The 17,402-nt window shown below is 40.8% G+C and overlaps 1 protein-coding gene and 1 long non-coding RNA gene across 4 annotated transcripts in view; one reads left to right on the plus strand and one right to left on the minus strand.

Annotated features, from left to right (window-relative positions):
- Positions 1-2,215, minus strand: part of LOC138969044 (uncharacterized) — a 4,938-nt gene extending 2,723 nt beyond the window's left edge. The window contains exons 1-2 of the long non-coding RNA XR_011456357.1: positions 2,079-2,215; positions 115-283 (exon numbers count right to left, since the gene is read on the minus strand). This is a non-coding gene — a long non-coding RNA (uncharacterized lncRNA). The remainder of the gene's footprint in view (positions 1-114; positions 284-2,078) is intronic.
- LOC138969043 (prestin-like) overlaps positions 1-14,729 on the plus strand; it is a 69,355-nt gene extending 54,626 nt beyond the window's left edge. For 2 of the 3 annotated variants that reach the window (XM_070341734.1, XM_070341735.1), the window contains exons 16-20: positions 103-309; positions 1,696-1,750; positions 2,086-2,216; positions 7,183-7,259; positions 13,730-14,729. In XM_070341734.1, coding sequence (XP_070197835.1) covers positions 103-309; positions 1,696-1,750; positions 2,086-2,216; positions 7,183-7,257 — 468 coding nt within the window. In that variant the 3' untranslated portion in view covers positions 7,258-7,259; positions 13,730-14,729. The remainder of the gene's footprint in view (positions 1-102; positions 310-1,695; positions 1,751-2,085; positions 2,217-7,182; positions 7,260-13,729) is intronic. The other variant, XM_070341736.1, reaches the window with a different exon arrangement.
- The last annotated feature ends 2,673 nt before the right edge of the window (positions 14,730-17,402 follow it).

Below are 17,402 nucleotides of genomic sequence, written 5' to 3' on the forward strand. Positions count from 1 at the left end.
CTCCATTTCAAAGCTCAACCAATTTTTGGTTTTACACCATTTTCCAAGCAAAATTATTTTCCGCAGTTTTCCAAAATAACCTGTTTGTCATGTACGTGTCAGAGCACCACCAACCTGATCGTGGACGAGTCGACAATAGTAGAACTGGAGCCCGTACCACCACGAACTTCCAACGGAAACTACGGCAAGCCGGCTAACGGCGAGGCTGCAGAGGCGGCCCCCAAGGACCCGCGACCCTTCAGACACCTGGTCATCGACTGTTCCGCCATGGCCTTTGTAGACCCTGTGGGCATTAAGACCTTCAGACAGGTGTGTATGTTAAGACTATAAGTCAGGTGTGTATTGGTGGTGTAGAGACGTTAGACACGGTGGGCTTTAAGACCTTCAGACAGGTGTGTATGTTAAGACTATAGGTCAGGTGTGTAATGGTGGTGTAGAGACGTTAGACACTGTGGGCTTTAAGACCTTCAGACAGGTGTGTATGTTAAGACTATAGGTCAGGTGTGTAATGGTGGTGTAGAGACGTTAGACACTGTGGGCTTTAAGACCTTCAGACGGGTGTGTATGTTAAGACTATAGGTCAGGTGTGTAATGGTGGTGTAGAGACGTTAGACACTGTGGGCTTTAAGACCTTCAGACAGGTGTGTATGTTAAGACTATAGGTCAGGTGTGTAATGGTGGTGTAGAGACGTTAGACACTGTGGGCTTTAAGACCTTCAGACGGGTGTGTATGTTAAGACTATAGGTCAGGTGTGTAATGGTGGTGTAGAGACGTTAGACACTGTGGGCTTTAAGACCTTCAGACGGGTGTGTATGTTAAGACTATAGGTCAGGTGTGTAATGGTGGTGTAGAGACGTTAGACACTGTGGGCTTTAAGACCTTCAGACGGGTGTGTATGCTATGACTTTGGTCAGGTTTGTCATGTGGGTATCATGTTCCCACCTTCAGACAGGTGTGTATGTTAAGACTTTAGGCCATGTGCAATATCGTGGTTTTAAGTCTTTAAACCCTGTGGGCTTTAAGATGTTAAGACAGGTGTGTATGTTAGGACTTTAGGTCAGTTGTGTAATGGTGGTGTAAGACGTTAGACCATGTGGGCTTTAAGACCTTCAGACAGGAGTGTATGTTAAGACTTTAGGTCAGGTGTACTATTGTGGTGTAAGACGTTAGACCATGTGGGCTTTAAAACCTTCAGACAGGTGTGTATGTTAAGACTTTAGGTCAGGTGTATCATTGTGTTGTAAAGTCTTTAAACCCTGTGGGCTTTAAGATGTTCAGACTTGTGTGTACCTTGGACTTTAAGACATAAAGTAAGGTCGTGGTGTAAAGACGTTGGACCTTGTGGGCATTTACACCGTTAAATATGCGTGTACTGTGTGTTAATGTGTAATCATGGTATTCAGATGTTGAAATAGGTATGCTATCATGTTGATGAAACTTCAAGACATGTGTGTATTATTATGATATTAATGCGTTTAGACAGACGTGTATATTCGTGATGTTGAGACGTTGATAGACAGGTGTATATTACTATGGCATTACGACGTTGGGAGAAAATGTTTTATCGTGATGACCTAATTATTTGTAATTGGAAGTAATCTACACATCTATTGATATGGTGTTATTGTTATTATTGCTGGAGCTCGTGAACATGTCTTTTTATATGGTGTATGTTCATTATATTTTTGTTGCAGCTTATCGAGGAATTCAAGGGAGTAGGAATCACAGTCTACTTGGGCGGAATGAGAGGTCAGTTGAAATACAGTCCTTTATAAAGAGATTGACGAGAACAAAACAGAGAATAGGATCGATACGAATCGGCCTCGGATGACCCCATTTTTCGAACTTCAATAATAATTAAAATAATGATAATGAGAGCTTGTATAGCTCGAACCACGAATAATAGTGCTCTCTACGCTTTACAAATTAACTGTGAATAAAACACACTAGTTAAACATTGAATGCATATAAACATAGACATATCAACCTATAGAACTTTCCCTTGGTATCAAGGTTACAAAGGTTAATGATACATGTACACTGCAATGAACATATATAACTTTTTTTCTGGTTCAACATTGTAGATGAAGTATGGCGGACGATGGAGGCAGCGGATTTCACCACCAAGTACGCCGACAACATTTTCCTGACAGTTTACGATGCCGTTCAGACTGCCGAGAACTCTTTGCGTTCTGAAGTCAAGGTTGACGAAATGGTAAGTGGTCGCTTTATTTATTGTTTCAACCGTTAACCAAAACTATAGGCGAGAGGGTTCCAGTAAGTGTTAAAATACAGGCACGTTTCATGATATTGAGGATTGCAGTTTCCCTCTCACACACAATATTCCAAAATAATAAATAGTCAAACAGGGGCCAAAAAACAGTTTGCACCAAGAGTTCAACCTTTTATCTATCCAAAACAGTAAAAAAAATTATATGAACATTCGTATTTCCAAGATGATTGGCGTTCCAAGACGCTATATCCTAAAACCCCCAAAACATGCTTTTACAACTTCAGTGCATAATAACTGCCCAAAGGTGCTGTTTAAAGCAACCTTTGATAATAATTTTTAACATACTCCTTGAACACATTAATAAAAACGGTTAACTTGCAAATAAAGGGACAGTATTGATCAGAACAATGGTAAGATAAAGGACGCTACTTATATTTTGTACATTTTTTATCTTTATCGTTTCCTGTAGACCTCAGAAGTTCTAACCAGCTTAAGAAATCATTCTAAAATCGAAAAACAAACATCTATACAGTTTGTACGCAAAGTAGATTGATATTTGACACAGTCACACAGACATACGTGGGCTATGGGGCAACCCTACCCCCTAAATTTGAAAACGGGGTCAATTTCTTAACTGCATGCATTCAGCAAAACAATCCCTAAAAATTTATTTTTTTCACAAATGAACTTATGACTTTAGAAAAGCATTCAAAAATGCATATATACAACGCTTTTTCTTTGGTCCCAATTCAAGGGGGTGTGCTATTCTCAGGTAACACTGTGAACGCTCAAATGAGACTTGGTCACATGTCAAAATAGTAATCCCCCCTGTTGTTCATGGTTTGTTGGTGGGATTTTTTTTTTCTGAGCCATTGGCAAGCATGAAATGTCATCAACATTAGGAAAGACATAGTATCTCCCATTGTCTTTTGCGCGCAAACACTTCACACAGATCTCCTCTCGATCTGGCCCATCGGGGAAATGGGTTGACTTGGGGATGATCACCGCCCTGTATCTCTCCACCTTTCCATCCATGCTGACAAAGTCAGCGGTCACAAAGTCCCCAACTTGAATGTCTCACTGTGGGACAAAGAACCTGGTTTTCACGACTGGCACCACGCGGCATCCAGTGGCGTGTTGTGGGTAGACGTCCATTGATTTTGATAATAATTTTTATATTTTTAATTTTCAGACCTTGTTTTTAATCCGAATATAACATATTTATATGTTTTTGGAATCAGAAAATGATGAAGAATACGATAAACGTAATTTTGGATCGTTTTATAACAAAATAATTTTAATTACAATTTTTGACACACATGCGAAGCAAAAGTGAGTCTATGTACTCACCCGAGTCGTCCGTCCGTCCGTCCGTCCGGAAAACTTTAACGTTGGATATTTCTTGGACACTATTCAGTCTATCAGTATCAAATTTGGCAAGATGGTGTATGATGACAAGGCCCCAAAAAACATACATAGCATCTTGACCTTGCGTCAAGGTCGCAGGGGCCATAAATGTTGCCTAAAAAACAGCTATTTTTCACATTTTTCCCATTTTCTCTGAAGTTTTTGAGATTGAATACCTCACCTATATATGATATATAGGGCAAAGTAAACCCCATCTTTTGATACCAGTTTGGTTTACCTTGCTTCAAGGTCAAGGTCACAGGAGCTCTTCAAAGTTGGATTGTATACATATTTTGAAGTGACCTTGACCCTGAACTATGGAAGATAACTGTTTCAAACTTAAACATTATGTGGGGCACATGTTATGCTTTCATCATGAGACACATTTGGTCACATATGATCAAGGTCAAGGTCACTTTGACCCTTATGAAATGTGACCAAAATAAGGTAGTGAACCACTAAAAGTGACCATATCTCATGGTAGAAAGAGCCAATAAGCACCATTGTACTTCCTATGTCTTGAATTAACAGCTTTGTGTTCCATGCTAGGTTTAGTTATTTGACCTTGACCCTCAAGGTCATGTAAAGGTCAAGGTCAAGCATGTGAGTCGTATGGGCTTTGCCCTTCTTGTCAGATTTTTAATGACCAAAGTCATAAACTAATATTTACGCCACCAAGCTGAAATGCAATACCGAAGTCCGGCCTTTGTCGAAGATTGCTTGGCCAAAATTTCAATCAATTTGATTGAAAAATGAGGGTGTGACAGTGCCGCCTCAACTTTTTAAAAAAAGCCGGATATGACGTCATGAAAGACATTTATCGAAAAACTGAAAAAAATGTCTGGGGATATCATACCCAGTAACTCTCATGTCAAATTTCATAAAGATCGGTCCAGTAGTTTACTCTCAATCGCTCTACACACGCACACGCACACACACACACACACACATACACTCACACACACAGACACACATACACCACGACCCTCGTTTCGATTCCCCCTCTATGTTAAACATTTAGTCAAAACTTGACTAAATGTAAAAAGAAAAAAAAAAGAAAAAAAATGGGATAGCGGCGAAACGGGATTGCGCCAAAATGGGATGCGGTAGTAAAATGACGCTTGGCTTGTTAAATGTCGCCAAAATGGGACGGCGGCAAAACGGGATTGCACGTAAATGGGATATTGCGCGAATTATAAACGAAGGAGTAGGCCCTAAGTTTCTCGTACGAGATGTTTACTGGGAGTAAATATTTGGGGAGTAAAAATTTAGTTCCTTGTGAGTTCTTTTTTCGTACAAGATTTTTACTGGAAGTTTACTCCGTCCGAGTCAATTTTTCGTGGAGTAAAAATTTTGTGTTACACCGGTTCATGACCGTTGTGGTAACGAGCGCACATTGTTGTCTCTATATATTGTGTTCCTACGAATCGAAAGTACGATCGCCAAGCCAGTCTGTCATTGAAGGCAACGTTCGATATTTCCGTCTGTCAGCGTTGCCAACGTTCGACAGATTTTACTACTGTTACTCACAAACTTTCAATTTACACAATGAAATGCCAATAACATGTACACACAAGAATGGGAGACGAAGGGAAAACCTACTAGCGATTGAAATTATGCAAACGAACTCACAAATCCCTCACTTTCCGAATGCAAACGCTGCAAATCCGTATGCGTGCGTCGCTGTGCCGAACGTTGGGTTGACGAACGTTGCTGACAGACGCAACAAAACTTGATCAAAAGGCACTAAAAACGATTAAATGTTTTACTCACTGGGTATCACATTCCTCTTTTTCTTCCTGCAGACGATATGAAGCGGTTGAAACGTCGTTTCCGATTAAAGGCTCGGTTATTTCCGTTAAAAACGAAGTTTGCCGAACGTGTGATTCAGTCTACAGACACCGGTCGGATCACAACAAAAATGTTCATTCTTTGCGATTTTGTGATACTGTTGATGATACACCTGCTTTCCAGTGAAGAACATCAATAAAATGATGTTCACAAGCAAGAATAACAGACAAAAGCACGCGATGTGTAAAATTAGGCTTTGCTTTGCAAACAAAGCACGTGTTTTTTTTTTACTGACAGACACTTTCGGTGGTGATTGAAAATTTTTCCAGAAACGGTTTTATGCTCCCATTTGATATTGTTTCCCTATTTTCTCTAGTCAGAGACTAACCTTGTGTATTAATTGAATTAATAACCCCATTATCATAAGTTTTGTGTGTTATTTTTGTGTCTGTTGAATCACACTTTGAGATGGGGTCATGTGACAGAAGGAAATGGTGTCTGTCAGGATTCACACGTTCGCTTCGAAAAACGCGCTCAAATAATTGCTCAAACACAAACATTTTAGCTTTTATTTATTTTTTTGTATTGCAAATACCATACTTACTCATGCCAAGCAGAAAAAATGATGAAAATCAACACAGTAAGCAAGTAATTTGAAGGCAAAGTTTACACACATCAAAGAGTCTGATTACCGTGAAACCTGCCTGCACATCACTGCAGTAAGCTAAGCGAACGATGCTTGTCACAAGAGGTTGAATTAATACAACAAACAACTGACAGAACAAGCTGTTACCATGACAATGTAATTGCTCACTTATGACATTTCACTGTGTTCAGATCAACGCTATTGTGTCAACGAGCTTTCGCGTTTGTGACATATATCTGAGCCAGATTTATTGTTGGATGTTAAAAGCAGAATGTGACATTAATTCATATGTCACAGAAATAACTAGGCCCATCTGTCACAGAGGTGGTGATGTGAAACAAGAACAATTATACAATTTGATCAATTTTGTAATTGATTAGTTCTTTGCAACTATGCTACACACATTATTATTATTATTATTATTATTATTATTATTATGAACATGTGTGCGCCTAATCTAAATATAGCCCTAGGCGCTTACAAAATATAAAATACATAGTGAACATTATACGAAACACAAATCGACAAGGACCAATTAAGACACTCGGACTCATACACTCGCAGACAGGCGCACAGCGAGAACGCGACGCACTCACTCATACCAACTACAGACACATGCATTCTAGACGGAAAAACAGTCGTAAATAAATAAATAAATCAAACTGTGTGCCTTTCCTAAACTCGCCGTTAAAACTCAACATGAGGCGCTTTTGGTGATTTTATTTTAAGATTGTGTATTGGATGATTAACAACAGCGACTTGTGTTTCATGTTTTTCAGACGTGTACATTATTCGGTTTACAGTACTAACCCAAGAGCTTTAATGGTATGGTTTGAACGAAGGAGTTAATAGGTATGGTGTATACAGGTATGCTGTTAATTGCATGGGAGTGGGCTGTTAAACATGTGCATGTTTTGTTTCAGGTTGAGTAAAAAAAAAAGCATTTTGTTTTCAGGTCATAATCTGAATTCACTGTTACTCTGCGCGTAATTGAAGGGACAGAAATATGCTGATTAGAAAAGAAACAAACTGGTTGAGTTGGTTCTGGGCCGTTAGATTTGGGGAAGTGTTGACTGGCTTGACAATGACGGACTGTTTTTTCAGAAGGGAGGAGACGAAAACACGGATCCGGATGCTACGGTGGAGACGCAATTGCTCGTTAATGAAGAGCGAACATAACAGTGAGCGTGGTGCACCGGTCTCACTTTGTTTTTTGCACCCCTCGAATAGTTTCCCCACATGGGATATTCTGTTGCACGCGTGTTTTGAAAATACACATTTTCGTTTTGGTTTGGTTATCTGTTATTGGTTATACGACACATGATAAAAACGAATTTGTCTCTAAAGATAATTGGAAAAATGAACATGCATTACCGGTGTGTGTGCGTTTATTTCATTCAGATGACAAACGCCGATTCGTGGGCGTCTATTAATCTACTTTATATGTGAAGTAATATGTTTAGTAATCTACTTCAAATCTTTCTTCAAAAAACAATAACATTTGAGAGGTCTGAATAATGTTTAAAACAAGTGTAAATCGTGCAACAGAATAACCATGGGGTTCACTTCCTTTTTTTCTGACGTTGTCCTTTAGCTTTCCGTAATATTGCACACAATAACTGTGCACACCTTTTGCACTTGGCACTTTTAGCAAGCGATTTTTTTCCGTTTTACTTTTTCTGATTTTTGTTTTGATCTTTTCTATGGTCTGTCAACTTGCTGCGTGGGTTTTTGTTGTCGGGATATTTTTTCCTAAGCAAATTGGTGTTTACACCCTTTTTATTCAATATTTGTCTGCGGAATATCTTTCTTTTTTTCTTAGTTTTACATCTTTTATTTACTCTTGTCTGCACATCAGTTCTTATTCTCCCATTTGTCTGTGCTATGTTTTACAATCTTCTAGCCGCACAGTAGTCGTTATAGCAAGAGTTTTGTACCCCTTTTGGCTTTGTTGATTTTCTCATTCTCTTCAATTGTTTTAGCCTTTCTACACTGGTGATTTTGTTCTGTTGTCTCCTCAAGAAACTTTCTGGCACTTGGCGAAGAAATACGCTGCAAAAATGTTCGGTTGTGCTTGTTTCATTTCTCAGTATTTCTGTTTCCCTAAATATAAAACAGGAAGCATAACAGTTTGGGAAATTAGAAGCTTCAAAAGCAACGGAAACCTCGTACATATTAAGGAGTAAACTGACAGTCACACGCATAAGAACTTCGAAAACGTAACAAAGTAACTTTGCTTTCTTACTATTTAGTTCTTGTGTTTGCTTGAATACTCATCGGTGCTCGTTTCTTGTGGACATGTGTGCAATTACGCTCATATGCGAGTGATTTAGTCGTTTGAACTGAATTTCCCGATTAACAGATGTTTGCCAGTCGTGTTTCCATATACACCACAGCAGCATATGGTATCAATTTTGCTCGCAATTATCTAGCCATTAATTGAGGCGAGTTCGGTTTTTTCTCCACGCAACATCCAATCCTAATCCTGTTTGGGAGCTCATGAAAGTCAATGGTATGCTGTTTCGCCGAGACTGTACACATAGTTTGGCTTGTTGCGCTCATCTGCATGTTTCTTGTTTCCTCCTTCCTCAAATAGGACATACCACCATCCGTCATTCCGTTTTATGCATAAATATGAGGCTGATATCCAACTTTACACGGCTCTTTGCACCGTGCGGTTTTATCTACATGATTATATTTATGAAAATCAGCTTGCGTGTCTGCTTTTTTCTTTTCGTTTCTGTTTCCTCTTTTCGGTTTAGTTAAAAGCCAAACATTCCCAGTATTGCGTCGTAAAAATCTTCAAAACATGTGTTATAAAGGGAGGGCTGGGGTTTTGTTACCTATTGTAAATAAACTCGCCCCTTTTTCTTAGAAATAACTCTCTCTCTCTCTCTCTCTCTCTCTCTCTCTCTCTCTCTCTCTCTCGCTCTCTCCTTCCAGTAACCCCCTCCCCCCCACCCCCCTCCCGCACTCTTTCTCTCCTTTCTCTCTTTTGCTCTCTGCAGTAGCTGTAATTTCGACACAGCGACCACCCTCCCCATCCCTTTCCCTTTCTATTTTGTCTTGCCTTGCCTTTGATGTGACTGCTGTCTCGCTAGTCATTATTTTAGTTTACTTGTGGTCGTGTCGGTACTACCTGTGCTGTCAGGTACAGGCGAGATGCCTTTCCCCTCGGGGCACTTTATGTCATACCTGTCTCTGTCATACCTGTCTCTTACCTGCCTAATTCAATCTACTGTGACTGCTGCAGGAATTTGGAGTGACATTCTTCCCGCTTGTAGTCACTGTTAAGCACCTTGAATTAGGCGTGTAAAATTCAATTTACTATGACATTAGTAGGAAGCTGGAAAATTAGTTCGCGTAGCTGAGCGGTAGGCATTTTTGAACTTCTGTTTATCTGTCCAAATCTCTTTGTCATACACATTCGAGAGCTAGCCCATTAATGTTCTCTCTTTCTCTTTAAAAAAAAGTTTTTACTTAACGTGTCAGTTCCAGGAAACAGTGACTTTGCTTGTGTGACTGTTGAATACTTTTTTCTTTCCATAACTTTAAAACTTCACACGTTTTCCTGGTCAAACTAGCAACGTCCATGGATCATCTTGAGAAGCGGACTTCCGCAATAATACAAGTCCTTTCCTTCAAGATGGAGGCCGACGAAGGGGGTTAAAGGATAAGTTTGGTAACTGGTTAGTGTCTTTTACTTTCAGTGGCTTCTGACGCAATAAACATGGAAACAGTTAGGCCCGAGCTGAAGTTCATATGTTAAAGATCTAGGTCACTGGACGGGATTTTGAAATAAGGTTTACTTATCCCCCCCTTTGCACCATCTGTTACTAATGAATTTCCGTCATGTTTGTATTCGACAAGTAATGATAGATCACTTGCTTTGAGTTTTCATTCCTGTCGTGGGACAGAATGACAAAAAGGAGAACAAAAAGCACGGGAATGACAGTTAGAGCTGGTGAACATGAACACGGAATCTAGAAATGACAGTTAGAGCTGGTGAACATGAACACGGAATCTAGAGATGACAGTTAGAGCTGGTGAACGTGAACACGGAATCTAGAGATGACAGTTAGAGCTGGTGAACATGAACACGGAATCTAGAGATGACAGTTAGAGCTGGTGAACATGAACACGGAATCTAGAGATGACAGTTAGAGCTGGTGAACATGAACACGGAATATAGAAATGACAGTTAGAGCTGGTGAACATGAACACGGAATCTAGAGATGACAGTTAGAGCTGGTGAACGTGAACACGGAATCTAGAGATGACAGTTAGAGCTGGTGAACATGAACACGGGATCTAGCGATGACAGTTAGAGCTGGTGAACATGAACACGGGATCTAGAGATGACAGTTAGAGCTGGTGAACGTGAACACGGGATCTAGAGATGACAGTTAGAGCTGGTGAACATGAACACGGAATCTAGAGATGACAGTTAGAGCTGGTGAACGTGAACACGGAATCTAGAGATGACAGTTAGAGCTGGTGAACATGAACACGGAATCTAGAGATGACAGTTAGAGCTGGTGAACATGAACACGGAATCTAGAGATGACAGTTAGAGCTGGTGAACGTGAACACGGAATCTAGAGATTGTAACCATTCAACCCGATTCCATCCCTCTTCATTTTGCCTTACCACCACCACCCACCCTCCCATATTCCCTTCCGGCATCAATATTATCTCTCCTGCAAATCCTCTGTCCTATCTTCGCCCCTCCCCCTTCTATTGCCCCAACTCCTGCTCAGCCCAAGCCCCCACCCCACCCCCACCACTCCACTCTTCGCTCTCACCTTCCCAGCTCATCTCGACCCCCCGCGGGTTAGGGGGAGTCCCATATTGATTGGGACGAGAAAGAATTTACCCGATGCTCCCCAGCATGTCGTAAGAGGCGACTAACGGATTCTGTTTCTCCTTTTACCCTTGTTAAGTGTTTCTTGTATAGAATATAGTCAATTTTTGTAAAGATTTTAGTCAAGCAGTATGTAAGAAATGTTAAGTCCTTTGTACTGGAAACTTGCATTCTCCCAGTAAGGTAATATATTGTACTACGTTGCAAGCCCCTGGAGCAAATTTTTGATTAGTGCTTTTGTGAACAAGAAACAATTGACAAGTGGCTCTATCCCATCTTCCCCCTTTCCCCGTCGCGATATAACCTTCGTGGTTGAAAACGACGTTAAACACCAAATAAAGAAAGAAAAGAAAGCTCATCTCGATTCTCGCACCATTCTTCATGCTAGGCTGACATGACGTGTAAAGCTTCTTCGCTTTTCCATCTTAGTACATAACCCCATTAATCCACATTTACGTTAACGGTACTTTCGGTGGTACCCGCTCCGTCCTTCCTTCTCGTGAAATACCATCTGGTAAACCATAACAGATCCCCTAGGTTTTTACTTTTATTCACACCAGGTGAACCAAAATATGCACCCATTTTCATATTGTTTTCAAATGATTATTCCAGCTCACTTTCCTGTTTGATGATATACTAAGCAAAGTTGGACATATTTTGGGATATAAATCGTTGTCGTGCAAATCGCTCATCTTCCGTAAATCTCTGCTGTAAAAGACACCTTTTAAGACTCCCCGATTTAACACACTCCCAATGTGTATACGTATCCTATATAGATATTGCTGACAAATATTTTTTATCGCGAGAAATACGTCTGGAAGACCTTCTGAGGTCAATGCGCAAACAAAGTAGGTGTTATTTTTCTTTAATTCTTTCTTACAGAAAAAATGTTACGAGACGAAAAGTATCTTTTACTCCCACTGTACGTGTACATTGGAGCTCATGCGGACATAACTGATATCGCTTCGGTCACTGAAGTGACCACTGTCCACGTAGAGGGAGCTCATGTGGACATAACGGTTGACCTTCGTGGCGCCCTGGGGGTTGCCCTTGCTTTCAGGAAACCGACAAACTATAGTGTCTCGGCTACTGTGTGTCAAGACGTTGTCAGGAGAAGGTATGATACGAAGTAGCTGTCCAAGCAGTGATGGAAGAGCGGGTTAAGGTGAACGGGGGAAAACAATGGTTTGTCTCTGTCATAGTCACCGGGACCGCGCGCCGGCCGGCTTGGTGCAACATCAGATTGTATTAACCGCGAGCGGGATGGGACACGACAATGTGTGTGTGAATACAGTCGAACCTGCCCTAGTGACCACCTCTCGAAAACGACCACCTGCCCACAACGACCGTCCCAAGGATCCCAGACAATAATTTTTTATCTCTCTATAATTCACCTTTTCATGGCGACAACCTGTCTGTAACAACCACTTTTGGTCGGTCCATTGGGTGGTCATAATAGACTTGTTCGACAGTATATCACTTTGGGGACTAATGGAGTAGACTTCTCAGTTTGTGCTGAAGACTAGGAGAAGGGAAAGGGGGTTGGGGAGGGGGAGTTAAATGGGTTGGGGGGGGGGGGGTATAGGACACTGAGTGAAATGCTGGGAGAAGCTTTTCTACGTCTACTGTTGGCTTGTTCTTTGTATAGTTTGTAGTATTTGGCAATACGACTGATGTAATTATAGTGTTCTTGCATTTTAACCAGTTCTCTGTTTCGTCCTCTGGCAGCCATGGGCGGCAAGGACTGACGCAATGTGTAGCTTTCTTTAGGCTACTGGCCAGTCTGGTCCTATTTACACTAACATCAAGAAGTACAAATACTGACGCACTAACATTGTTTTGTGCGTTCCTTTTATGTAGTTCTGAGTCACTATCATTCTCTAACACTCTTGAATAATAATGCTGTGCACCTTTGATTCTTTTTTTCTGCGAGAGTTTATAGTCAATCTGTATTTTACGTTACGCCATTACACTACACTGTTTGTAGCCTGCGCTTGTATCAGTGTTTGCCATGATGCTACAGTATATGAAAGTTGTAACCTACATGTATGTTTGCTTATGCGCCTAAGTCGTAGCTATATGTTTTCATGATTGACAATATGGGCTGTGTGCTAATTAGGAGCTTATAATTGTACTCTTTTTTTTTATCCATAGCATGTATTAGTGACTTTGCTATAATGCTCTGCATGTAGGACGTAGCGAAATATCCAATAAAGTTGCCATGAGATTGCATGTTTGCTATAATGTTATGCATGCATGTACTCATTTAATCAAATTTGAGACCAAGCATATTCGATATACTTCTCACACTAAATCGTTCAATATGTTTGTTTTTTTACAATACCTTTTATGAAAGTGTCGTGAAGTAAGTAGAATAGTGTTTTTAATGGAATACTGGTATGGAATATTACTGGTGTTGTATCTTGTGAAGAGTGCTAACAAGATAGTACTAATGGGCTGTGGATATATTTGATTTTAATGAAAAGGTTTCGAGTACTTAATTAATCATCTGTTCTTACAATTATGGAATTGTATCCCCAAAGGTAATTGTGTTTGTGTGTGTGCGTGTGTATGTGCTAACTGTCTGCCTGTTTGCCTGGGTTTTGTGTCTGTCGGTCTGTCTGCCTGTTTGTGTTTAGTGTGTGAAGAGGATGCTTACCGCGAAATGATTTTGTCTAACTGATTAGTACTGCAAAATAATTGTAGCGATGATAAGAGGTATCCATTCGTGTGTATCATCTGCTCATTGAATACAGATGTCAAAACAGACTCCTTTCTCTGTTTCAGTTTGTCACCCACATGTGAACACGGACCAATTGGGAAAATCCACCAATCGTTTCTTTTCCCTTCTGTTGAGTTCACCAATCACGTTCACCCATCAGCGTTCGTCCACCAGCCAACTGCCTTTCATCAAGAACCGCCCAACATTTAATTGTGCGATGTTTACATTTGTGCTGTCCACGCTGATAAATACTATTTTGTCTACGAGCAATACGCACTTCGTAATGAACATTCTATTTTGCATGTGACAGTTTTGTGTCTTGCTATTTTGTGTGATCCCACAAAACATTCAGATGCCAAAACCGATTGTCAAAGAGTGTTTGGCCTGCCTGTGACATTTCCAAACTAGTCACACGAGTTGTTTTGAATTACCAATTCAGAACCGTGCCGAGCTGACATCCGCACCCGTGCACATGTGCTTACATGACACGTAACCAGCACTGCACGTACACATCAATCAATCAATCAATCAATATGAGGCTTATATCGCGCGTATTCCGTGGGTACAGTTCTAAGCGCAGGGATTTTTGTTTTTATTTTTGTTTGTTTTTATGCAATTTATATCGCGCACATATTCAAGGCGCAGGGATTTATTTATGCCGTGTGAGATGGAATTTGTTTTACACACTACGTCACGCATTCACATCGGCCAGCAGATCGCAGCCATTTCGGCGCATATCCTACTTTTCACGGCCTATTATTCCAAGTCACACGGGTATTTTGGTGGACATTTTTATCTATGCCTATACAATTTTGCCAGGAAAGACCCTTTTGTCAATCGTGGGATCTTTAACGTGCACACCCCAATGTAGTGTACACGAAGGGACCTCGGTTTTTCGTCTCATCCGAAAGACTAGCACTTGAACCCACCACCTAGGTTAGGAAAGGGGGGAGAAAATTGCTAACGCCCTGACCCAGGGTCAAACTCACAACCTCTCGCTTCCGAGCGCAAGTGCGTTGCCACTCGGCCACCCAGTCACACACACATAGACAGCCACCCCCCCACCCTCCCCCCCCCACACACACACACTCACTCATGCGCACACACACACACACACACACACACACACACTATCTCTCTCAGGGCCGGACCCAGGGGGGGGGGGGGGTTCCAGGGGTTCCGGAACCCCACCCCTGGAAAAAGCATGTACCTTGCTTTGACTTTTACTAGTTTTAGCACCAAAACAATGCTGCTCTTAACCCTCAAAACAAGGCCCAGAATGCACCAGATTGCACAGATTTTAACCGTTTTTCAAAAATTTTCCGGGGGAGCATGCCCCCGGACCCCCCTAGTTCGAGCGCCTGCAATGTGGCGAAGCCACTTCGCTGATTTGCCCCCCCCCCCCCCAAAAAAAAAGGAGGAACCCCCCCCCCCCCTTACAACTCATTTGGTCTGGCCCTGTCTCTCTCTCTCTCTCTCTCTCTCTCTCTCTCTCTCTCTCTCTCTCTCTCTCTCTCTCTCTCTCTCTCTCTCTCTCTCTCTCTTACTCAGTCACGCACACACTGAACTTGAAGGGCGAACAGCATCTATCGTACGAGTATCATTCATTGGATATTGCCATTAGTGCTGTACATTTCTATCTATTCCATGCTGGGTTGTTCTTGTACATAGGATTACTTAATGTTACAAACAAAGATTTAGAATTATTGACGTATATTACAGACTGTACCTCATGTGCATAATGAGTTTATGTTACTTTGTGACTTTTCTTAGGCCTTGATTATAGAAGCGTGTCTCATTTGTTACCATGTTCAGAACAGTATGTGATTTTTAAGACCACGCTTAGAACACAAGCTTTCTGTTTATGAGATCATGCTTTGAAGGATGTTCTATTCTTTGTGAGCTAGACTACGTATTATGTTCTTTGTAAGATCATTCTTACGGCGGTGTTATCTTCTTTATATGACCATACTTGGAGCCGCGTTCTGTTCTTTGTAAGACCATGCTCTTTTTTTACATTTAGTCAAGTTTTGACTAAATGTTTTAACATAGAGGGGGAATCCAGACGAGGGTCGTGGTGTGTGTGTGTGCGTGTGTGTGTGTAGAGCGATTCAGAGTAAACTACTGGACCGATCTTTATGAAATTTTACATGAGAGTTCCTGGGTATGATATCCCTAGAATTTATTTTTCTTTTTTTCGATAAATGTCTTTTATGACGTCATATCCGGCTTTTTGTAAAAGTTGAGGTGGCACTGTCACACCTTCCTTTTTCAATCAAATTGATTGAAATTTTGGCCAAGCAATCTTCGACGAAAGCCGGACTTCGGTATTGCATTTCAGCATGGAGGCTTAAAAATTAATTAATGAATTTGGTCATTAAAAATCTGAAATTGTAATTAAAATTATTTTTATAACATGATTCAAAGTTACTTTTATTTTATTCTTTATCATGTTCTGATTCCAAAAACATATAAATATGTTATATTCGGATTTAAAACAAGCTCTGAAAATTAAAAATATAAAAAAATATGATTAAAATTAAATTTCCGAAATCGTTTTAAAAACAATTTCATCTTATTCCTGGTCGGTTCCTGATTCCAAAAACATATAGATATGATATGTTTGGATTAAAAACACGCTCAGAAAGTTAAAACGAAGAGAGGTACAGTAAAGCGTGCTATGCAGCACAGTGCAACCGCTACCGCGCTAACAGGCTCATCACTTTCACTGCCTTTTGCACTAGCGGCGGACTAGCGTGAGTTCGTCCCCACGTTCGGCGAGAGATTTACTTCTCAGAGTCAACTTTGTGTACAGACTCTCCTCGGTGTCCGAACACCCCCGTGTGTACACGCAAGCACAAGACCAAGTGCGCACGAAAAAATCCTGTAATCCATGTCAGAGTTCGGTAGGTTATAGAAACACGAAAATACCCCGTATGCTTCCTCCGAAAGCGGCGTATGGCTGCCTAAATGGCGGGGTAAAAACGGTCATACACGTAAAAGCCGTGAGAGTTTCACCCCATGAACGAAAAAAAAAAATCAACTTTTCACAATCAAAACGAATGTTTGATTATTGACAAAACAAAACGTTAAATGTACAGTACGTCGACCCGGTGGTCAGACAGACAGACACTTGTGGCACCAATAATGAACTTATCTCAAAAGGTTTGGTGAATCTCGCATGCAAGATTATGTGTACCATAAGTGTTGGTCTGTCTACTTCAAAGACCACTGGGTCGACGTACTTTAAATGTAACGTTTTGTTTTGTCAATAATTCCAGTAACCTACAATTCTTGTTTTTTTTTTTTAATTCTAAATTTGTGACCCTCCACCACGAAATGAGTCGCATGTCACCTCGCGCGGTTCTGCGCTAGGCTTAATGTAGGTCCGGGGAGTGTCTGGTAACAGTGTGAGGGTAACCTTCGTCACAGGCTTATAACTCAAACAGTTTTCGCTCTTTTCTAAAACGGTTTTCACCACTGGATAGAGCATAACAAACTCTTTAGGAAAATGTACAAATATGTAAATCATGCAAATGTGACATGCGACTCATTCCGAGGTGGAGGGTCACATTTTGGCTCGTCAGCAGTCTATCTGTTTTTGGTTACAACCCTTTCAGAGTTTTGCTGGAGACGCCGTGGATTACACAGGCTTTGTTACGGTCTCTGGTTTAACTCAAGGTTTAAAAGACAAAGTGGTAGTCCCTACTTATGAGTAATTATATTCAAGGTAGTAAT

The sequence above is a fragment of the Littorina saxatilis genome, linkage group LG6, assembly GCF_037325665.1.
Source record: "Littorina saxatilis isolate snail1 linkage group LG6, US_GU_Lsax_2.0, whole genome shotgun sequence".
NCBI classification, from domain to species: Eukaryota; Metazoa; Mollusca; class Gastropoda; order Littorinimorpha; family Littorinidae; genus Littorina; species Littorina saxatilis.